Source organism: Apus apus, chromosome 2, assembly GCF_020740795.1.
Source record: "Apus apus isolate bApuApu2 chromosome 2, bApuApu2.pri.cur, whole genome shotgun sequence".
Taxonomy (NCBI): domain Eukaryota; kingdom Metazoa; phylum Chordata; class Aves; order Apodiformes; family Apodidae; genus Apus; species Apus apus.
Window position 1 is genome coordinate 55,275,812 of NC_067283.1, and position 25,372 is coordinate 55,301,183.

The 25,372-nt window shown below is 39.3% G+C and overlaps 1 protein-coding gene across 3 annotated transcripts in view; it reads right to left on the bottom strand.

The window, feature by feature from the left end:
- Positions 1 to 25,372, bottom strand: part of TPK1 (thiamin pyrophosphokinase 1) — a 341,274-nt gene that overhangs the window by 92,456 nt on the left and 223,446 nt on the right. For all 3 annotated transcript variants that reach the window (XM_051611450.1, XM_051611451.1, XM_051611452.1), the window contains one exon: positions 19,264 to 19,410. In XM_051611450.1, coding sequence (XP_051467410.1) covers positions 19,264 to 19,410 — 147 coding nt within the window. The remainder of the gene's footprint in view (positions 1 to 19,263; positions 19,411 to 25,372) is intronic.

The following is a 25,372-nucleotide window of genomic DNA, read 5'->3' on the forward strand; positions in this document are numbered from 1 at the left end:
CATAGATGCATGATACACTATCCTGTCTATAAAACTCTTTCCCCATCCATTTCTACCCCAGATTCAAGCCTATAAAATTTCTTTTAAGAGTTTCTTTCTATTTTTTAGAAACAAAGAAACTGCCACAATCGAACTGTTCAATTGGTAGAAGCAGGTGCTTAGATGGTATCATATGTACAAAGCGTCTCAATCTCCTAAGCACTACTGTCAAATCATATCAAGAACATAATTCATACACAAGATCACAGAGCAAAGATTTACCACACCTTTATTCTCTTTCCAGTCTTAATTTCTTACTCCTCTTTTTTTTTTCTTCACTCTATTTATTCACTCCCCATTCTATTTTTACTTTACCCTCTGACTATTTTTACGTTTTCCTCTACATCAAGCAGATCACTGTAAGAGAGCACCATGAGTTAAATCATGTTTAAATTTAGCTGTTCATACTGCAATAAGCACATGGATTCAAGCCTACATAAAGTCCTTGCGTTCATAAATAAAAGAACAGTAGGGTTGGCCTTGGACTAAGCCTCCAGTCTGACTTCCCCAGAACTTGGAAGAAGGTCAGATCTAACATGACCTTCCCTAGTTAAGACCATATAAAAGTAAAACCCATCATATTTTAGACAAGAGTTACATAAGAAAGGTAAAAAACATCTGAACAATATATAAGGAATGAAGAAAAATGAGAAGCGCATATTTGGGACAAACACACAAGTGACTTGAAAAATGTAGGATTTCTTCTTGACTACTCCGAGTCATATCAAGGCCAATAACACTTGCCAAGCTAAGGCACAGTAAGACAGTATTCCTCAGCTTGGCATAGCATTTTGACAAGTCTTTAAGGAATAAAATTTTATGAGTATGGAAGAAATAATAAGAAGGCATGACATAGATACTGCATGTTTGCTGCCTAATAGGAAGACATAGAAGAATGTGTTCTGCACATAACCTCCCAAAATGTGGCTGGGAATTCACAAATTATTCTAAACTCAATTCTTTATTATAAGAGTCTACACCCACATTTTCTACCCACCATAAATACCAATCAGGACAGAAACAATAAGTCAAGCTTCACCCTCATCCATTGTCAAAAACAGCAGTAAACTAATTTTCACCATTCAGTACTCACACATACAAAAATGCAGGTGCTTATTTCTAGCATAATGTAGTAAATTCAAGCAAACCAGGGTCAGGAACCATGCTTGAAAGGAGGGCTCAGGTAGCCTTTTTAAAAATTAACTCCTGAAAATGAGGTCTTGTCCCCCTGCAGAGAGCTGCATTCTTCTGGGCAGCACAATTACAAAACTGTCTTAGAGAAGGGTGAGATTTTTCATCCACATGGACATAAAAGTTTGGATAGTGCAAATATTCTCTTTCCTCTTTCCATTCAGCTTTCTCATAAACACACACACTTTCCTGCTGATGCACAAAACTGACATGTTTTTTGTGTCTTAGATCCAAGAAGTGTTAAACATTGCACAATTACATGTTTTTAAAACTCTACTGAAGTAAATGGCAGCACATACAGTCCTGAAGTTGTGCATACCTTTCTAGGATATGTGCCTTTGGGATATTCCTGTTGTAAAGCAAATGTCACATTAATTTTCCCTTTAAAAAAAAAATACATGTAGAGATTAGGAGGAGACTCTAAGAGACTTTTATCTCTGTTACTTTACAGTTTACAAGAACAGACCAAACTTTCCACTTCTGTCTAGGTGAAAGCTGTATTTTAAAACATTTATTCAGCTTGTATCTAATTTGTCTTAGTATCATCAAATAGAAACACCCTTTTTAATCAGGAGAAACATAAATCAGTTCAAATGCAGCAGCATTCAAATATTTCCAATAAATATCATAATATTTCTTTTTCTTCCCCGTAACAATAAAAAAGTGGCACAAAACACTGTCCCCAAATGACTCATAAGAATATTCTTTCCATCCATCATATTCCTGGGAGCAGAATGGTTATAACACCATGGTTAATAACTTCCTCTTCAAAAATCATGTTCCATTTTTGAGAACATATTATGGGTCTATAATGAAACTCAGCAAAATGTTCTTTATTGGATAACATTCAATTTTAAAAACTATGTAATCTTCTCCAGATATGTAAGAACACACCCACACAACTGAAAAAAATCTGAGGAGTTTTGGAAGGGGAAAGTTCTCTACCATCAGAGAGTCTTACTTTTTCATGCATGACTAATTTTATCATTTTGATATATTTGTAGTTATACATGCAGATCTACAATATTTAAAACAAACTATCTTCATTATGTACTACAAGATACATAATTTTTAAGTGATACTTCTTCCCAGAAATCACGTCAGTTACTCAGAGATTAAATTACTTCAAAAAAGCTCTATTTTTTACTCTGCCTTTGCTCGTCATTTACTTCAACCAGGGCCATACAATTGTAAGGAACAATTGGAAGTAATTCTGTTTATTTCCTTTCAATATTTCTTAGGATGGAAAAAATGTTAAGACTTTTTAAGTACCACTCAGTTGCAGGTAATGAATACTAAGGCTCAGGCTAGTGCCAATTAGAGGTCATTTTGAAAAGACTGGTGTGCCTTGCATGACCTCCTCTGTCCTTGGAAATGGAAGAGTTTGTTTGTGTTCCATTTGTAAAACCCATTGCATTGTGATGGAGAAACAGGGGTCAGGTAGGAAAAAGTGCTCATCCTACCACCCTATCTCCCTCTGCTTCTGACTCCCTTCCACGTCTTTTTGTGGCTGTCCCCTCAGCTGGCTATATCCCCACTTACTACACCAGCCATGTACTCGCCACAGTGCCTGGCCTCCAGAGCATCCTTTGTGCAAACTTATATATGAAGGTCTAATGTGAAAGTCCTGCTCCTTTCACCCCCAGTTTGCAATGAGAGGCCCAGATTATTCTGTATGATTCAAACACGTATTTCCACTAATCTGACTGGGACTAGGCAGGCAAATGGAGTAAGCATGTATACGAGCATTCACTCACTGAAAGCCTATAAAATCAATGAGAGAAGGAGACACCAATTTAACCAGAAGTACTTTCTTCTGAACCCAAGTTACTCATGTAACCCACATTAGCTGCTCAGGAATAATTTACTACACATAAGCACACATTACCATGATTTTTCAAATACTGCATTAGAAATAGTAACAGCACAGCTTTGGATCCATGCACCAAGATTTTACCAGAACATAGTGCATTCTCATTCTCAGTGTACTGCTGAATATTTGCATTGGTTTAACACAAAATCAAAACCAAACAAGAAAGCAACATATCTCCTAGAATCACTCCCTTCTTCCCCAATAAATCAAGCAAAGAAGAACCCTCTCCCTTAATTTTGTCCCCTATACAAATAAACACTGCCTGGTATAGCAGTCAACACCACAACCAGAGTGAATGTGACTGTGAGTGAGAGAGTGTGTGTGTAGGGAGAAGCAATTGCAGTAACATTATGTGTAGTCCACCCAACATGCACATACAACTGCTAAAAATTGTCACAGACCTTCACAGGAAAACCCCTGCATTCACGCACTGATCAGGCAGTCCTCTGAAGGCAACACCTGGGACTGCTGAGACCCCAATGGTCACTGCAGGAGTTACTGCAGCTTCTGCTGTAGTCCTCAACTGTAGAGCGCAAGGAACAACTTGGATACTCTGAAAATCAGGCACAGACGAGACTTGCCACAGAAACTTTGGCTATGACCCTGGACTTCACTTAAATCTCCTTTTCAATCCACCATGGATCCAGATTATGAGTATCTCTTAACATTTTTCCTAAACAATACAACAGGACTAGAAACCCTTCACACTTCTATCCCAGTAGATAATTACCATATCCATACCCTGTTAGTTCTTCACGTCGTTTATTGCATCCTCTCCTTCTCTAGCCTTTCTAAAGTCTGTAGCACTCTCCTCTCCAGTCCATATACAATTTACAAGATCTCCATTGCCTCTACCTTATCTCTGCATCTTTTCACCAGTTTCACTCCTGTAGAGCATTAACTGTAAATGTTTTCCCTCTACTTCCAAAGTTACTGTCTAACTTGGCCTAGACTACAGACCTACCACAACTCTTTAAAACCTCCTCTGCTTTCCCTCTACAAAAGGACAGACATGATTCTGATTTTCTCACAGTGTATGTAGTCTCTTTCTCTGTGCTCAACACTACACTTCAAATATTTTATAGGACACATATTAGTGGAGTATCCTAGCATCAGGGGAAAAAACAGAATGAAAAGTACACTGTTTTTATATGATCATGGTGACTGAGCATTCAAATTCTGTGTTTTTTAACTGATTTCAAGAAATTTAACCTGTCTAAAAATATAGGTCACAGCACTTCTGAGAAAGGAAAGAATCAATTACTTGCTTGGAGATTAATAAAACACTTGCAGTTAGAGGTTAGTTCAGATAGGAAAGAGGGGAAATGTGTCTGTCCATCCAGGCACAGAAGTTTGTCTCACTACATACTAAAGGAGTAGCAACTTATTGCTATGCTTGAACAGGCTGCATTCATGACAGCTCATTGGACTGAGACGTGATATATGAATTTCCTAGAAACCTCACAGAAAAAGGACAAATCTTGCTGTAAGCTCTGTTACATGATATCGCAGCATTTTCTTTTGCTCACTAGCCTATGAAAGACTACGATAGCTATAGTAATTTTCCCTTCTGCATTTCTATCCTACACATCTCTAATGCATTAAAAAAAAAAAAAAAAAGGTAGGAGGGAATAAACATCCATACTCTAATGTCTCCTGGGAACTGCTTTTTGTTAGGAAAATCAAAACCAGAACTTGCAATATTCCAATGAGATGAAAAACGCTTTATTGGATGGCAAAATGTTCACTGCTCATGCACAAGGGCAAAAAGCTAAAAAATACAGTTTTCTAATAATTGTCTGCCACACCCAGACAAGCTCTTAATTTCTTTTTGTTTCTGGATATATTCTTAATTAGAGACAATCAGCTGTTGTTATAATTAGCATATATATATTTGTCCAAGCTAAGGCATGACATTCTCAGATTCACACATGAAATATTATTCTCATGCATCTTAACAACTTAGATAATTAACTTACAGATATCTACCTTTTTCACAACTTCTCCTAAGGAAGTTAAGATGAATTTTCAACTACTATAGAAAAGCAACCTTTTTTGATTTTTCTGAGAGGATTAAGAGCTTTCAGTAAAAAACCTCCATCATCTCTAAAGGTCACTCCTAATCAAGTCACAAGCACCAAGAAGTGGGACAAAAGGTCCCAGCTGACAGGTCACAGGAGGCAGAAACTTGGAAAAATGGATTCAATTTTCAATATGTTATTGACTCCCTAGGTACCTGGGCAAATTATTTCAATTCCTCATGCCTTTGTCTCTCTCTCTCTGTAATATAAGAGTAATATACCTTGAGGTCTAGCTAAAGAGTGTGACATGAGATGGCGTCTGAGTTTCACAAATGGAGGATCAGAGTCTACACAAAAAGCAAAGGTACATTATTATTCCTTGTCTTACAGATTCTTCTAAAAATAACTGTTTCCTCCTAACACTTTGTATGTGAGCTGCCCCTCATGATCAACTTTGAGAATACACATAGCCTTCATAATCTGGTTTAAGTTATATAATCTGAAGGGAAGAAATCATGCTACTGCAGTATCACACTGTAGTATAAAACTGTACGGACCAGTATGAAGCATGTCTAAATAATTATTTTCAGATTTACTTCATCGCCATTTTCCCCTCTCTGGAATGACTATAAAGAAGGAATTACCAAAACAACCAGTCAAGAGAAAGCATCTTCAGGTAAGCTCTAACTATCTCACCACTGGATTTTTATCTTTCAGAAAGGAAAATACATCCAATTCTAAAACAGTTGCCTTAAAAACACCCTGCATTTCTAGAGTCCCATGAGAAACACTGCCAAACTGCAAGGAGAGAAGTTTTTGTTCTCACTCTTCTATCTGAAAGTGAAGCTTGCATGGAAGCAACCAGATGCAGGCTCTCAGCAGGAGATGCCTCTGGGCTTCCAGGAGGAGACACCAGCACTTGCCAGTCCAGTGAAACTGAACTGAACTTGTTGTCTCAACCTGCATCAGAAACATCAGCTCCAACCTGTCTTTCAAGATGAGAAACTCGAACATCATTACGCATGAGTTTCCATGCTACAGAAATAAGCAATTACATTTGCTTCATTATCTGAAGACCATGGCTCAGGCTGATGCTTGCAAACATTGTTTTCCCTGCCACAAAAGAGCATAAATTAGGAGGGGGAACATCTCAGCTGCACATTTGAATTGTATTAACTACGTCAGTCAGCTCACCATAGCGCTGACTGTTATGTCTGCAGATTTAGTGCCTCTTAACAAACTACATTAAGTAGCTAAAACTGATTCACTTTCCCAGGTGATTTGGAAAAAAAATAATAATGGATGTGTAAGTATTTTATCTCCTTAGAGTTTTCTAGGGATGTGTTTGACAGTTCAATGCACTTCCAATACTGGTAGTACTTAAGAACTTCCTAGCCTATTGTTGGAGACCCTGTTTTTGAAATTAACAGCTTCACAATGCCTCCCCTAGGAGACAGAACACATTTAGTACAGTAACCTGGAACTAGGTTTAAGTACAAAAGGAAAAAAAAAGGAAAAAGAAAAAGAAAAGGAAGGGTGTTACTATTAATAAATTATAATGAAGATTCAATGCTGCCCTTGTAATTCTGCAGTACCACTGATCTCTTGTGAACAGCTAAGAAAGAAGACCTGCAAGTTAGACACATGAAAGGCTGAGAAGTATCACAGGCTGAATGGCATTAATAATTCAGTTTGTATTATTGAGCTTACAGAAAATTGGCAAAATATGCATGGGTTAGATGGTGAGCTATTTCCTTTAACTGCACAGGTCCTGAGGTACACCTTAATTTGTGGCATACATTATCTGGAACAACAGAGTAGCTGGATTTGTTTATGATAACTCAGGCTGCTTCTCAAGAGTTCTGCCTGTGGCCACTCATCTTGCACAATACGAGACTCCCCACATTCCCCACGGGATTTCAAGAATCGGTGAACGTGCGTGGGTTAAGGCTGCATGCAATAGTTTGCACACCTACAACACCTACAAATAACTCCCATGCAATCCTGAATGGACAGGAGAGTCTGAGAGTTCACGCAGAGACATACTGGCCCTTCAGAGTCCTCTACTGAGTCCTCCCTGGATCCTCTTTTAATTGCTTTAAAGTGTCGGCTGATTTCCCAGATACAGTGAATGAATACCTTATCAGTTTTATTCCCAGTTTCTAGGGTTCTCTAAAAGACAGGCAGCTTCTCCTTAAAGAAATTCACCAAACTCACAGCTAATGAGACTCTGTGCCTGTGGCATTATTGCTGCAGAAGACTAATTCCAGGTCTTCAGCTGCTCTCACTTCACTGTTAAGTACATCCCTGAGTTGAGAAAAAACTGGTGGGGTTACAAAGAGGAGAAAAATGTATTTATTCTTTTTTAACCAGAGAGGCTTCCTCTTTTCCCTGTCCCAAAAGGAACCCAGTAGCTGAGAAAGGACTGAACAAGGTGACTTCATTATTAAGAGCCTAAGGAGAGACACCTGCTGCAATGCAGCTTTTAGATGCATATATCTAAAAATCTTTCAGTTGCTGCAGGAAGACCTCAGACTTATAGCACAAGGGCAAGTTTCATTGCCAAAACTGTGGCTACTAGTAGAGAACTCTGCAAGCTAATTATTATTCAATCTGATCTTTTATTCTTTCACCAGAATAAAAGGATTCCCCTCCAGGTGTAGCTCCTTCTTCTCCCTCAGGTACATGACATTGATAAAACTGAAGGCTATAATTCAATTAACAACAGATGGGAACTTTTAATGACAACAATTCAGAAACAGATGTTGAGGCCACAGAAATGCATATACTCCCTATTAAGCATCACTGGCTGTCACGTGGATGGGAAAATGCAGTTATCTTAACTTGGAATTATATGCCAGATGAGATGCTATACCTACATCTAAGGACCAAAATTCAATGAAGTGCTTATGCACCTGCTTAGATTTCATTAATATGCTTTGCCATATGCTTACATTTATTCTGTACTTGTAACATCACTAGCCAAAAGGTATGGATTTTTACACCAGTAAAACTTCCCTGATTGCTAAACCACTTTTGGTAAAGAGGAATATAATGAGGTTCAACAAGAGCAAATGCAGAGTGCTGCACCTGGGAAGGAACAACAAAATGCACCGGTACAGGCTGGGAGGTGATCTGCTAGAGAGCAGCTCAGCAGGGAAGGACTATGGAATCCTGGTAGACAAGTTATCCATAGGACAACAATGTGCCCTTGTGGCCAAGAAGGTCAATGGTGTCTTGGAGCGCATCAGGAGGAGTGTGTCCAGCAGATTGAGGGAGGTTCTCCTCCTCCTTTACTCAGCCCTGGTGAGACCTCATTTGGAGTACTGTGTCCAGTTCTAGGCTCCCCATTTCAAGAAGAACAGGGATCTACTTGAGAGAGTCCAATAAAGGGCTATGAGGATGATTAAAGGACTAGAACACCTTTCTTATGAGGAAAGGCTGAGAGACCTGGAGCTTTTCAGTCTAGAGAGGAGAAGACGGGGGGGATCTAATTAATGTCTATAAATACATGAGAGCTGGATGTCAAGAAGGCAGGGACAGCCTCTTTTCACTTGTGCCCTGTGACAGGATGAGGGGCAGTGGATTAAACTCAAGCACAGGAAGTTCCACCTCAACATGAGGAAGAACAACTTTACTGTGAGAGTTACAGAGCACTGGAACAGGCTCCCCAGAGAGGTTGTGGAGTGTCCTTCTCTGGAGACTTTCAAGACCTGTCTGGATGCCTTTCTGAGTGGTCTGCCCTAGCTTTTTTGGTCCTGCTCTGGCAGGGGGTTGGACTCAATGATCTTCAGAGGTCCCTTCCAACCCCTAACATGCTGTGATTCTGTGATTGGATTTCTTACTGCATACACAAAAGCGATGCCAGATACAATAACTAAAATTTGAAAGGGAACTACAACTGGGAAACAAACTGAGACTAACGTTAATTGCAAACCTTCACTGCTGGAAGGCTGCTCACAGACCATCACAGCTCACATAACATGTGGCTCCCAATGACAAACATGAGCAACAGGTTCCAAGTTTAAAAAGCAGGAAATGAAGGGCAGTTGGAAACACAATGCTTACATAAGGTGGTATGTCGGCAACTTCTGAAAGTTTTATGTTCACTTTTTTGGGGAAACAGTTGGGAATATAAAATCAACATAGCAAGCTCTGTTTCTAACTGTCACCCTCCTCATTCCCCTTTGGAAAGCTCTTGAGGTATCTCTTCAGATAAATTATTAGGGTGTGTTTTTTTTTTCTATTTCTGATGCAAATTTATCTGTCACTAATTTAAAGTAATTTACTCCTGTTCTAACGCTGGCCTTGAGCTTAAACAGTCTCCCTGGCATTTACTCCTTCAGTGCATTTAGAGACAGAAATCATTTCACCTTTCAGCACTTTTCCTGAGAGGTTACACACAAGACCTTACCCTTGTAACAAAAACAGGAACAGAGATCAGAGATCAGAGTGGACGGAACTACTACTTCTAAATATCATCACATAGTCTTCTCTATCAGGAGATTCCAGATCTTCTCTCTGTCTTGATTTACTTCAGATTCCTCTTGGCAGTGTCTCTGGTGTCCGCACAGATGAGCAGCAGCAGTCTGAGGGCCAGATGAGCAGTTGCAGTCTCTCCACAACATGTTGGGTCCAGGCCCTTGCCAAGCGACACAACTCCTGTGAAAGCACGTCTGCCAGCAGATGGGTGCAGAAGGGTATCTCCAATCACTGTTACTGGCTGCTTCCACCTGCTGCTGACACTCAGATGGTTCTCCCAGGAGACTGTTGCCTTTCATTGGCTATTAGGGCACTGTACTAATTCTGTAAATTTAGGACTGAGGATGGAGAAGGAGCTTTTTTTCTGCTGCCAAGTCACAAGCTTCCAGCTTCCTTTTCTGGCTTTAACAGGAACACATTCACTCCAAGTAGCTTGATTTTAGCATTAGGAGTAGGAAGCCTGTGCTCCTCTGTAGATCACTGGGCCCAGATGATCTGTAGGCAAGTATTTTTGATTGCAGTTCACATGAGAGGGACAGACACATTACAGTCTTAAAACACTTGGAAGAACTCAATCCCTGATCATATCTTCTGTTACAGCAGAGAGTGCTGAAGTAATGTAGCCAGTTGTTACCAACATCAATAAAATTTGGATTGCAAAGTAAATTACTTCCCATGGCAAGGCTGAACAGTTTTAACTAATTCTTGTTTATCAGGCAGTACAGCATTTTCCCTAGAACCTCAAATATTACTAAGTATTATCATTCTTCCGCACGGATCCTTTTTTAACAATAAGGGTAAAGGTAGAAAATCCATATAGTTGAATCACTGCCCTGGCAGATACAGAATTAACAGTGATACTATAAGGGATTGGAAAAGCCTAAGCAATTTCATAAAGGGATTACACTTATCAGAAAACGTATTTTCAAATATAACTGAGGCCAGAATATGGATGCTCACCCTTTGCGACTTCAGCTAATGCCAGTACTCAGATGTGGCAGAAAGGATAATTTTCTTGTAAGCTTTCCTCTAAAAGAATCTATCAACCCTTTACGCTCGGTCAAACATTTAGTATTTAGCATTCTGCTTTTTTTGGTTTTGTAGTAGGTAATTCATCACCTACTATCACTTTAATTTTTACTGTCATTTACATTCAGACTGGGAACAATAGTATTGATTTTCCTTGCTCTATTTTTAATCATATGCAACAGAATATTTTCCAGACATTCATTTTCTTTCCAGAGGAGGCTGTCAGATCACAGACTTCTGAAACTTGTTAGCTTCCCTACAGATTTTTCTGTAATGATAGGGACGGAGTGAAAAAAATCACACACCTCCAAACCATCACTGAATTCTGTTTACTACTGAAACAGGAAGGCTCTTACTACAAAACTTCAGTGAAATTCACCTCCAGCAAGGCAGTAGGATGCCTTCAGAGACACAGCGTCACTTAGTGGGCAGCACAGAATCCTAGGACTTGGGAAATCTGGTTAACACAATAAAATTGAACAGTTATAACTCAGCAGTACTTTAAGGGTGATGCACAGGTATGTTGCAGCAGACATCACCCCAGTAGTTTCCAATACTACACAGGCGAGGCCACTTTAGTCACTGGTACAACTGCAGAACCAAGAGAAAATAACTGCAAGATCCAAGAGGAACAGATGAAGCCAGAATGACAAAAGGGCACTGACAACTTAATGCTTCATATAATAGAATTGTAATTGCTGGAAGGATACAAACCCTGGAAAAAACCTTCAGGACAGCAGCAGCTTCTTAAGTTAAAACAATAATAATTTTAATAATAATTAATAATAATGATAATGATAATGATAATGATAATAATAATAATAATAATAATAGAAACCATGATGCACTGAGAAAAGACAGGTGATGGGAAAAAAAAAATCCAGAAGAAAATAAATAAAATGGAAAGAAGAAGAAACAAGATTAAAAGAGAAAATAAGATCTTGCTGTATGGTGATGAATTAGTAAGGGGAGTAGCCTCTGAGCAGGCAAGTCACAGAAAGAGTTTATAATTATCCCTCTAAGTCAACTTAGTCTTTTAGATCTGTTAACCTTGAAACGTCAAAACAGTGTATTACTCCCCCTCAGTATCAGGTGGTAGACAAATATTTTAAACCACAGCAACAGTAATAAAAATACTACAAAAGCAATCTGTAAAACACCAGTCTGTGAAACCTTCATACAGACAAGAAATCTAATAACTTTTCTTTTTTAAAGTACAAAAATATGACACCTTGCAGAAAGCTTATTAAATTACATACAAAGTATTTAATTCTGTTGATCAAATTTGGAATCCATGTTAACAGCCTTTTAAAAGCTTTTTAAAATGATAAGGGGTTTTTGGGGCCAAAAATATATTCACAAAAAACTTGGGAATTCTTCAGCTTGCTACAAAATCAAAGTCATACCTGGAAAAAATACAACAAACAAAACTACAATGAACACATACATGCATGCAGACTGCAGTTTTGTCCTGTTTAGTTAAAGAAGAAAGATTAAATAAACACACAGCAAGTGAAAATATTGCTGTGGTCTTCCTCAGCTTACTGCTATCATCAAAACAAGAGAAAGTTTTACCAGCTTCCCACTGATTTCAGTTTAAGCATAAGTTCCTATAAGCAGACCTCAAAGTCAAATATTACATATTTTGCTGCTGATCATGTAACATAAAGCAGGCAATTTGTGCAGCACATTAATTGTTTTACAGTACAAAAAATTATTAAGAGTATATTGAACACAAAACCCCAAAGTATTAAAGTTTGTTAAGGGTGGGGATGAAAAGGATTAAGACTTCAAAGGAAACACAAGTAATTGCCAGCTTGGGGAAAAAAACCAACTCTAAGAAAACTAGCTTTGTAATAGAAAACTTCTTGTTGTTTCCATAAACCAGCAAAATAGGTATTATCATATTAACAAGATCATATTACAACAGCTAGGAGCAACAACAGAGAGCAAGAACCTCACTGGAGGAGCTTTATTTAGGGTCAAGGTTCTCCTAGATGATGATCCAACAGCTGCTGTAATATCTAATTAAAAAGACAAAGACTGAAAAATCTTGAGAGACCAGTTGAAAGTTACCAAAAACCTGATATTGATTCAGAAACAAACTGGATAACTTCAATATTCAGAAATACATAAATAATCCAATTAGACTCCTTACATAATCTTCTTTGCAGACAACCATTAAAATGTGAATTTAAAAACAGCTGTGTGATTCACATATCCTGCTAGAGAGTACTACCTGTTTCTTAAGAATTATGAGCAGATGAAAATTGCATTTAGTAAAGGATATAATTTTTCTCTTGGCAGTGATATTTTGCGATTTTCCTTTCCTTTCTGAAATACATATATTTTTCAAAGTGGTTACCTGAAAGCTATCAAATTGTCTTATGAAGTTCTCATTATATATTTGTCTAAGCAAAGACAGTTAGGACTTATTAAAAAAAATAATTTGTGTATGCCTTCATCATACAGAAGTAATCCATAATTATTAGATGTCATCCTCTGCAAAAAAAGTCCACCAAAAAATCCACATAATTCCAAATATTTAGTAAAATTTATGCAGTTTGCATTTTTAACTGATGCTAAATAAACTGCTTGAAAGGATATGAGTGTTTCAAAAGCTAATTATTATTTCTAAAATACTATACAAGCTTTGTATATTTGATACTATACATTTTTTGATGCTGGAATACAACTGGGTTATAAAGAATTTAGCTGTTAAAAGAAAATCCTACTCAAATTTGCAAAATAGTAACTAAATCTTCCCCAGCTCAAAATGTGATTGACAAAAGCTAATTCAATTTGGATCAGTGATATCCAGTAAAACTCAGAAATCCTGCAGTAAACATGAAGCAACACCACTTCATAGTGATAAATTAGCATGAAATACCTGTGTCAGGTGCACCTAGAGCCTTTTGAAGGTCCCATTTACACAGGTCCACTATGAACACACATGGTAAGAATGACTGAATGATCATTAGCCCTGCTGGATTTTCCCAGGGAAGAAGAAAAACAGGGGTTCTAACTCTTAACAGTCTTATTTTAAGAACAGAAGTTGAGCTGTAACCAAATCTTCAAAGTTTCTCTCCAAAGAAGGAAAGCTAAACTACTAACAAAGAAGGCAGCTGAACTACCAACATAGAAACTTATTTTCTGAGAAGCCATTTAAATGTGCTACTGAAGCTCTGCAAGCACAAAAAACCTTTCTGCAGGAGTTTCTGTGAAGGAGTTGAGCTCCCAAAGAATGGCTTGAGTAAGACTTCTTACTAATTCCTTGCTAATATTTTTGACATTGGCAATGTGTCTTTTCAGCTGAATGGCTGGCTTCTCATAGGAAAAGTCACAAAAAGATGTATTTTTCAAAGAACAAGGAGTTGTATATTTGCAAATTCCATAGATGCTCATTCAAGTGACCTACAAGGAGCTCGAGGCTCAGAGACACTGCTTTCTCAACTAGATTAAGTTCCAGCAGTGCTCTTTGAGAGCAGATACCAAACAGGAAAGACAGCCTTTCAGGACAATAACTATTTCAATTACTAAATATATGTTTAAGCATCTTGTTTAAATGGTAAATATATGTTTAAACCTCTTCCTTGGAAACTGGGACCTTTTGAGGACTTAAACTAGCCATAAAATACACTAATACAGGAAAATGAGGCATTGAAGGTTATCCTCCAATTTCCAAACTCCAAAGTTATCCCCCCAGAAAGGCACACTCTTTAAGGATTTTCTCCACTGATTGCTGGTGCAAGCCACATCTGCTTCTTGCACATATGAGGTGGTGCAGAACTGATCTGATAACTCATTCTATAAGTTCCTGAGAAATCCAAGGAATTGCCTGCCAGAGGGAAACTCATAAGTTGAAGGTATATACCCTGAACTTCCCATTAAACTTTTCTCTACAAGCATGGACACAAAGCAAACCAAATGACACTGGCATAGGGAATTGCAGCGATGAACTCCAGTGAAGTTTCCGGTCTTGTATCTTACCTCACTTAAATCTCTTGCAATGCCCCCAGTCAAGAAACAGATCTCCACACCTACTCACTCTGTCTACATCTATAAAGCAGTTCAGGCAATACTCTCTGGACCTCAACCCAAGTGGCACAGCACTATTCGATGCATGTGGCTATTCTCTCTTGCCCCCAAAACAAGATGGTACCATCCCAATACTCAGTAAGCAGTTACTGATCTGTGCTAACCTCAAACTGTGCCCAGGAACTATTTGTGAGAATATTAGCTGGCTCTCACTATAACTGTGCTTGAGACCATGTTAACTAATTAAACTGTGCAGCCTACTGTATGGCAATATTTACGTTAATTAAAGGGCCTTATGAATACTGTTGTTACTATAATACTATGTTCCATCTTGGTGCAGAGTTGGGATGTAAAGGCATTTTGAAAAAAACCTAAATGAGCCTCACAGTGCCCATTCAAAGAAGGATGTGGGTTTTATCCAATTTACAAACCAGGAGACTAAGAGATTGAAACACTATACAATTTACTTCTCTCAGATGAAATGGTAGTAAAGTGCCAAGAATAAAGGATGATTCTTACTGCCCATATTTAGCTGCTGGACTACTATCTATGATGTTAAATTATTCATCATCTCTCACAGGGAAGGCAGGCATGCACTCACAAGAAAAGCCATGTGCAAGAAAAAGGATTATCAAAGTATTCTCACACTCTTTCAAAAGCGTTAGCTTACTGACAGAAATATGCTGCTGTAACACATTTTCATGTGCATGTAGCAATTCTTCTCTACATCCCAGGGCTGGAATCCTGCATGGGGAAAACTGAACTGCTCAGTATAATGTAAAAGACAGGCCTCATTAACTCTTGGACATCTTCTCATTTCTTGGCCATAAATCCTATTACCTTGTATTACAAACTGCCATAAAACTCACAGATAAAAGATAATTTATGCTTAGTGTACAGAAGCTAATGTTTCTGTACTTCTGAGAAGCACACAACCAGAAAATGAGAAAGTATGTATGTGAAACCTTAAGCCGTTCATATTGAGCATGGCTAGCATGATAAACATGACTCAAAGAGCCTAATGCTCTTCAGCCAGGGTATAATCTAATGATAATTGATATTACCAAAATTTCAAGCATAAAATGTATCAACTCTTGCATAAAATATCCTGCTTATAAAGAGTGATTACTCTTTATTAAGAATTCAGGCTTCCATCCCTCCCCCCACCACAGAAAGCAATATGATGGCTATTCAGTACAGGGATATTTTTTAAATTTTTTTTTTTTTTAGTTCCAATCACCACGTTAAAAAATGCTTCAGAGCAAGCATCACCTCCTGGAATTCTTACACACCTCCCTGTTCTAGACTCCTATCCTAATTAGTGTTGCATGGCACACAAAAACTAACAACCCTTGGAGTTGGCAAAATCAAAGGCAGCTCAATCTTTTATTTGCTTTTTATATGAGGCGAATCAAAGTCTTTGGACTTTGGCACTCACTTTAATTATTTTGGTTATCTGTTCAAAGGAGTATTTTGCTTTAGTGAAGACTGAGCAAAAGATGCATTAAATGTTGGCTGTCTGTTATTGGTTTTTTTTTCCCATTAAGAGGAGAGAAAATCTTATCACTATCAACTTCAAAATTCTGTAGTTACAGACTATGTTCTCATTGCTTGGATCCTTCCATAGATGCTCCTGATTGCATGCCTGCTTTCTTTTCTTAAATACTTGTTTAGTAATGTGGCCTATATCAGAATTCATTAATATAAATCTGGATACCTACAGTGCATACCTAGATCTCAGCCCGATGCCCAATTTCTCCATAGAATCTACGGAGACAAGTATTTGTGGGGTGTAATTCTTCCCAATTTTTTCTCCACCTCTCAGCATAGCTCATACTTACAGGTCAGAAATGAATATAAAAGAGTTTACTTCCTTGTAGTTTTCTTCACTTTCCATGTCAAAACATTTTTCCTGGTGTATTTCGAAAACTTGTACTGTTTGTCTGTTTCCCAAGAGATGCCTCAGAACTCAAAATGCCAATTACCTTACATTCAGTACTTGGATAATTTTATTGGTTGATAAAAACCCACTTTGTTTACCTGGTCCTCCTGGCTTAGTAGTTTACAGTGGATTCCAAATTAGGCATTGTCCTTGCTGGCTTGCTCTACCACCCTAAAGTCTTTTAGCAACTCTGTAAACTGGTCTCCTACACAAGTGTGTTAAATATTGATATATTTCTTCTGCTGTAGACCTCTGTAGCAACATTGTAATAATGTGAAATAACTCTCTTTCAAAGCAGCTACTTAATAGATTTTATTATGTACTTAGGTATCTACTCCTCCTTTTAGTTTCTACATTAGTAACCAAAAATTCAGCAGCTTGTTATTTCCCACTGTATCCTTCCTAGGGGCTGTTTACAGCATTGACATCTGCTCTATCCAAGTTATTTTAGCCTCTGCCTAGGTATGTATGACTGAGAATGAATACTAGTCTCCCACTACAGTGAGCAGAGGGCTAATGTTATTTTGAAGCAAAAATATGGTTATGTGTTGCTCACATAATTTTCCAAAGTTCAATAAAGATCAGATTTCTCTTCCCGAAGAGAGAAAGATTTCAAATTTACTTTTTATAGAAAAAGCATGATGCTTTTAACTTTATCATAGGCATTAGCACTTGAATCTCAAAATCTGGCTTCATTTGTCACACAGTTTCCAGACACGCATTTCAAAAAGTCAGTGGGTCTCCCACTGTGTTCAGCTCCCTCCTACCTTGATTTTAAATTACAAAGGGGAAGAGGGGAAAAAAGAGAGAATGCCATGATTGTGGCTGTTTACAAGAGAAAAATATCACACTGAACTCTGTACAGAAAAAGAGTACTTCCAAGCTTAGCATCCTTGCTTCCTTCTGTGTTTAAACTACTCACTTGAATTTTATCTAAACTGTGCAGGATTAACATTATTATCTGGATGTACTATGACAGCTGACTGAAGATGCTGACAGTGACAAGTTTAAACCAACAATGAAATGCAATTTTGTGCCAAAGTTAGCATTAAGATTGCTTAAATGGCCTGCTTCTGTATTTGCCCTTTATTTCTGAATGCTAGAAACAGCCTGAAGTTACAGAAGTCAGTTACTGGCAATGCAGGCTGACAGCCAGGAATAGCAGAAAAAAATAACATCCTGTGGAACTCTCTCCATCAACAAAAAAGTATTAAATTATTATTGTATGGCATTATTAAAAACAGAACACAGAAGTTTCCAGCAAGCACAAACAATTAGCAACATCTCACTTCTATTTAAATGCAAAGAATATATTTTTTTTTTCACATTGCAGAGAGTTTAATTATTCATTGAAGACTTTTCTGAAAGCAACCTGAGGCATGGCATTTTAAAGCCACTTACGGAAAAGGCGAATGAAAAGAATTAAGTCTTTCCAGTCCAAGTAATGGTTTTGTAAGCTAAACTGGGTATTCTCCATCTTATTTCAGCTTTTCAAGATGCCCTTAAAAATATCCTAAAATTAATTTACAGTGGTCAGTGAAGTACTGCAGCCACAGATCAATCACAAGCAAGCTACTCCTCACTTTCAGTTATTCACCACAGTTATCCTTTAGTCCTCCTTCCCTGTAACTCTTCTGCCTCTATCCATTTAGCTGTACAACCATCATTCTTCATCATACCAGCAAATGAGCTCCTGTGCCTACTATCTTTCCTGCAGACACAGTGCTTCAAAGTTGTTAATAAAGCATCTGCCCCTGTGAATTTAATTCTATAATCTCATTGAACTTTATTAATGCTTTTCTCAAATTACAATGAAGCACATGGGGTGCTGGGTTTTGTCAAATTTATCTGTGAATGTTATTTATTTTAATGAAATAAAATTTACCTTTTTCCAAGGTAAAATGCGTAAGTTAGTTAAGCTTCCAGAAACCATGACATCAGGAAAAGATATTTCTAAACAAACGAATGGATCACTGTTAGAGGAGACTCTTTGATGCTTAGATTTGCCTTTAATTTAAATCTTAGCAGTAGAAGCCCAGCAAGATCTTTTGTGAGTGTTGTTTTATGAATCAATAAATGGAACAACAGACCTGAAAACCCACAAAAATAACACATCTGAAATAAATTCCCTCGTTGATTCTAGCTGGATTCCCATCATAATGAACTGCTCCACTCAGACCACATAAGGGCTCTGCCTGATGTTTCTGTCAGGAACTCCCTCATATCTTACTCTTACTGCTTTCTTTTGTTTCTTTTACTGCAGACATCCTTATTTCTACTCAACATGAAAAACGGCTGTGTCCTAAATTTAAACTTACTGGAATCTAATTTTAAAGTTTATAAACAGTTTTTTTTTCATTTATAATCAAAATCCCATATTTGCCCAAATTCAGGTTGCATACCTTCCGAATTTTTATGTTCCTCCCCTTTTAAACAAATCTACCCTGAACAAATTAAACACAATCTTTTCTAAGGCAGGAATGCAAAGCCCATAATTTGCAGTACACTTACCTGCAATATATTTTACATTTAGTCTCTGACCCTACAGAATACAATTAAGAAAAAAAGCACTTAATGCTGCAAGACTTACAGGGTCATGGTGGGTGGAAGGTCAGTTTTATTCTGAAGTGACTTTTTGCAACACTTACAGGTTGAAGCAGGTAAATCAGCGAGCACTCCTGGATAACTATCACTGGAAAAGGAGTGATATTCGTTGCATGAAAAAGTGTTTCCACTGATGCCATTGTTTGGTCAAAACGTCCTCCAAGTCCACCCAAAGTCACAATCACATCAATCTAAAAGACAGAACAAAAAACAGTGACTAAGAAAACTTTCAGGTATGATGTCTAGACCCTGGAAATCTACAGTGAAATCACTTTGGGGAAATAAAAGAAAAAAAAAACAAACACTACTGACTACATAAAAGCAAATACAATTATTTACTGTCCTTACTGGTAAGTACCATTATGTGATTTTTGAGGCTGAGTATTAAAGCTCATCACATTCAAGGCCAACACAGGGTACTTTTAAAAATCCATATAACTGTTTTCCCTAAAATACAGGCCAGTCTTTGCACTTACTTATCTGTGTGCTCTGAATATATGGAGCCTAAGATGTATCACCCCACATCTTAGCCCCCCAGCTAAGTGTGGGATATGTGAATCTTACTATTCTTCATCCCCACATCTTAACTTCGTTCCATTATTATCCTCACAATTTATGGAATGAATAAGGGAAATTTCAAGTTAGGGCCACTGTCTGTCATTCTCGTTTCTGCCACACAGCATTTTAATGCACAAGCAATCCCACTCACAAGCTGGCTCTACTCAAGATAAGAAGTACCATGGAAGTAGGAGGTTTCACCCCAAGTGACTGGCACATCATCTCCCTGCTGTCAGGGACAGGAGTGCTCTCCTGCCCCATCCCAGACCTGCAGAGAGCACTGCTTGGCTGCTTGTAATACACCACAGAGTCAGACTACTTTTGCTCAGTTCTCTCACATTCCATCAAGCCTCTGAACACTTTATTTCCTGTAAGCAGAAAGGGAGTCTTTAAAAGCCTTGATTAAGAGCTTTTGGTTCCTCAGATAAAAGGTCACTGAGTGCAAAGCATTAGCATTATTACTTCCATAATGAGGATCAGTTTTGCTCAGCAATTGTACTTTAAAAAGCTACTACTGAGTAAGTTGTACCCAGAGCTCTAACACATTGGAGCAATAGTGTCTTTAGAAGCTGCCTTGACAATGGCCATCTGGTGCAGCTTCCAACTTTATAGGGCTCAAGTCTATGGCCACTGTGACTACATGAAGTTTTACTCAACCCAGGAGCCACATAATGGTGCTCTGTGTATCTGGAATGATGCATTAATAACATCAGCTTCTATTTTTATTACTAGGGCTAGGGCTAGGGCTTTATGATCCTGGTGAATATTGGTTTGCATTAAAATTAAACTTTTCTTTTTGGTGAAGAATTACACCACCTTTCTCATTACCACCAGGAAAATACTTGAGAATTCAGACTGGCTTGATGTAACACATCATATTAGCAGCAAACACTTAAACAAAAAGCTATTATTGTACTGCAGACAGTATGTATTTTCTGTGCAGATTAGAGATCACACAGACCTAACGTACAATCAATACAATGTGAATGGTAGGAAAATCTATCCTTAAACAAGAGACAAAACAGCAAAAGCTTTTTAATCACAGTCATGGCCAGTCAAACAAAACCAGTTCGTTTCTACAATGGACTCAATTAAACGAGAATTGATTATGGCTTCGCCATAACATAACAATTTTTATATTTTAAAGTATGACAGAAGTGATCCCCAAGTCCTCCTCCTTATTCAGTAGCAACATGACAGTGATTTGTGGACTGGTGACAAAAATTAAGATAATAAAACCAGTCTAGCATGGAGCAGATCTGTTGAAAAGGCATTCATAAAACAGAGGTTTGGGGTTGTGGCATGTTGAGAGAAGGATATCGGAAAAGCCAATGTAGCTGTTATTTAGGGTCTGCATGGCTTGTGAAAATGAAAAATATAAGTACATGACAGGTAAGCAAACAAAAACAGCTGGAGTATGTTGTAGGCAGAGAGAAAAGTTAAAATTCTGCACTTCTGTGATGGTTGACAGTCCTTTGTTTCACTGGATAGTCCTGGCAGCAGTGACAGGCATCCAGGCATTGCAGGACTGCTAAAGACTTTATTTGAAGGTCTAGGTAGGCACACTTCATTTATCTAGTAAAAATACAGAAAGACTAAGTCCAACAAAACCCTCAAGAGCTTTTTCATCCTAAAGCTATCGTATCCATTAAAAAAAACTCCACAACACAAAAATCACAAACTAATAAAACAATCAGTTCCTTCCCTGCAATCACTGCTCCTCTTGCTCTGCCTAGCAGTTAAGAAAATGGATGTGCCATGAAAGCACATACATGACTTCTGGTCATTCCAGAACCTAAGACAAAGCGAATATCAAAGCACAGGACATTTATATATTCCCACACTTCAGACAGGAAAGACCATTCATTTTTCTACTATGATTTCCTGTATAGCACAGACTACAGAATTATACTGTTATTCCTAATCAGCCCAGCAGGTAGCATTTGACTAACACACTGTACTTCAATTGAAATGTCCATATTTCACTTAAATGTCCTGTCACAAGTCCCCTTACACCATTTGTTTTCACACAGTGATATTCATTTCCTGAAAAAAAAGGTATAAAATCCTAAATAACTACAAAGAAAAGCTTAGATTGTTGCAGGCACCCTGTAGAAGGCACCGTATTCTCTCAGACTATCTATAACCTGACTTTAAATATATTGCACAGCATCTTTAAAGGCGATCAAGCTTTAATTTAGAAAGAGCTGAAGATCTAATGGTGGGATTCAGTCATCTTTAAATGATACACTTACCCATTAGTATCTCTTGAAAGAGTTTTAGCAGTCACTGTCAAACAGCAGGGTAATTAAAAGGAAAAGGGAAGCATAAAGGAAGATTTTGTGATGGCAATTCAGGAATGTATTTCTTCCTTCTATCTTAAGCTGTAAATTAGAGGGTGCAATAAGCAAGGGGAGCTCAGGCTGCCACCAAATAAGACCACAGGTTCCTGCTTCCACTCTCACAGAGACTATTGAAATGGTTAACTTGCTGTAAACTGTTTTCAGGCTTGCTGAACACTGTCTTTCTATGAAGACTGGTCCAGCTGACATGCCTGTTTCTCATATGGATGAGTTAAACACAAAGAAGGTTCTCATTATATGACTGAGGAACATGTATTTAAGGAGAAGAGCAAAAGGACACAGGAAGCTATGGCACTGGGGAAGGATGAGGAGCCAACAGAGACTTTATGGGTTAAGATTAAGGGGAATGCAGGCACACGTGACATTACAGTGGGAGTCTGCTACAGGTTGCCTGACCAGGAGGACAGTATAGATGAGGCACTCCACCGACAGATAGGAGCAGCTTCATAGTATTCATGGGGGACTTCAACCACCCTGATATCTGTTGGAGGGACAACTCTGCAAAGCACAAAAAATCCAGGAAGTTCCTAGAGTGTGCTGATAACAACTTCCTTTTCCAAGTAATTGAGGAACCAACAAGGAGAGGTGTTGTGCTGGATCTTGTCCTCACCAACGAGGAAGGGCTGGTGAAGGATGTTAAGCTCAAGGGCAGCCTAGGTTGTAGTGACCAAGAAATGGTGGAGTTCAAGATCCTTAGGACAGCAAGGAGGGCTCGCAGCAAGCTTACTGCTACCCTTAACTTCAGGAGGGCAGATTTCAGCCTCTCCAGGGATCTGCCTGAGAGAGTGTCTTGGGATAACATCCTGGAGGGAAGAGGGACCCATGAAAGCTGGCTGATATTTAAGGATAATCTTCTCCAGGCCCAAGAGCGGTGCATCCCGACTAAGAGAAAGTCAGGTAGAAACTCCAGAAGGCTGGCGTGGATGAGCAAGCAGCCCCTAGAAAAGTTCAAACTTAAGAAGGAAGTATACAGAGGGTGGAAGCTAGGGCAGGTACCCTTGGAGGATTACAGAGAAGTTGTCCAGCAGCTAGGGACCAGGTTAAGAGAGCCAAATCCCAGATGGAATTAAATCTCACCAGGGGTGTAAAGAGAAATAACAAAAGCTTCTATAGGTATGTTGGGGATAAAAGGACAACCAAGGAAAGTGTAGGCCCTCTCCTAAAGGAAACGAGACACCTAGATATGCAGGATATTGAGAAGGCTGAGGTTCTCAATAACTTATTTTGCATCAGCCTTCTCTGGCAAGTGCTCCAGCCTCATCGCAAAGGCCCCAGGAGGTGAAAGCAGAGACTGGGAGAATGAAGCACCCCCCACTGTAGGAGAAGAAGAGGTTTGTGGCCATTTTAAGAACCTGAAGGTGCAGAAGTCTATGGGACCTTATGAGATCCGTCCACAAGTTCTGAGGGAGCTGGCGGATGCAGTTGATAAGTCTCTGTCCATCATATTTGAGAGGTCATAGCAGACTGGTGAGGTTCCCACTGACTGGGAAAAAGGTCACATAGCCCCTATTTTTTAAAAGGGGAAAAAGGGAAACCTGGGAAACTACAGACTGGTCAGTCTCACCTCTGCCTGGCAAGATCAAGGAACAGATCTTCCCGGAAAATCTGCTAAGGCACATGGAAAATAAGGAGGTGATTGGTGACAGCCAACTAAGGGCAAATCATGCCTGACCAATCTGGTGGCCTTCTAGGACAAGGCTACAGAGATGGTGGATGGCGGCAGAGCAAGTGACATCATCCACCTGGATTTGTGCAAGGCATGTGACACTGTCCCACATGACATCCTGGTCTCCAAACTGACACAACATGATTTTGACAGATGGACCACTCAGTGGATAAATAATTGGCTGGATGGCTGCACCCAGAGAGTTGTGGTCAATGGTTCAGTGTCCAAGTGGAGGCAAGTGATGAGTGGTATTCCCTAAGGGTTAGTGTTGGGATCAGTGCTGTTCAACATCTTTGTTGGAGACATGAATAGTGAGATGGAGTGGATTTTCATTTGCTGTTTGCTGACGATACCAAGCTGTGTGGTGTGGCTAACACGCTAGAGGGACAGGATGCCATCCAGAGGGACCTTGACAGGCTGGAGAGGGGGGCCAGTGCCAACCTCATGAAGTTCAACAAGGACAAGTGCAAGGTCCTGCACCTGGGTCGGCACAACCCCAGGCAAAAATACAGGCTGGGGGGAGTATGGCTGGAGAGCAGTCCTGAGGAGAAGGACCTTGGGCTGGTAGCAGATGAGAAGCTCGACATGAGCCACCAGTGTGTGCTGGAGCCCAGAGAGCAACTGCATCCTGGGCTGCATCAAAAGTGTGGGCAGCAGGGCCAGGGAGGTGATTCTGCCCCTCTGCTCTGCTGAGACCTCATCTGGAGTACTGTGTACAGTTCTGGGGCCCTCAGCACAAGAAAGATACAGACCTGTTGGAAAGGGTCCAGAGAAGGACCATGAAGATGATCAAAAGGCTGGAGCACCTCTGCTATGAAGACAGAGAGATTGGGCTGTTCAGCTTGGAGAAGAGAAGGCTCCAGGGAGACCTTATAGTGGCCTTCCAGTACATAAAGGGGGCCCACAGGAAAGCTGGGGAGAGGCTTTTCACCAGAGAAGATAGTGATAGGACAAGAGGTAATGGTTTTAAACTGAAAGGGGAGATTTAGGTTAGACATCAGGAAAGAAATCTTCACCATGAGGGTAGTAAGGTGCTGGAATAGGTTGCCTAGAGAGGTTGTGGAAGCCCCCTTGTTAGAGCTGTTTAAGGCCAGCTTGGATGAGGTTTGGTGCAGCCTGGCTGTGGGAAACTGTTCCTGATAGCCCCCCCTGGCATCGGCTCACGACACCGGTCTAGTGGGAGGTGTCCCTGCAGGGAGGTTGGAACCTGATGATCTTTAAGGTCTCTTTCAACCTTAACTGTCCTATGATTCTAAGCTGGGAACTCCCTGGGGTGGGTGAAGAGTGCAGTATATAGCTGCGTAATGGCAGCAGCATCATGACATATACAAGCAAAGTCCAAGGCTCAAACTGAAAGCAAAGGCTGTCCATTCCTTTCAAAACTGCACTTGTTATCTCTGATAAGAAATGTTCTCCCCAGGGTATGGGTAAGGCTCTGGACAGACAACTCAAAGGACTTTCTTCCACATGAGCTCAGACAACAAGCAAACAAATATGCCTAAGTCTCAGAGAGGTGGGTCGATGAAGTGGAACACATTTACTGACACGTTGAAGCACTAACGGATA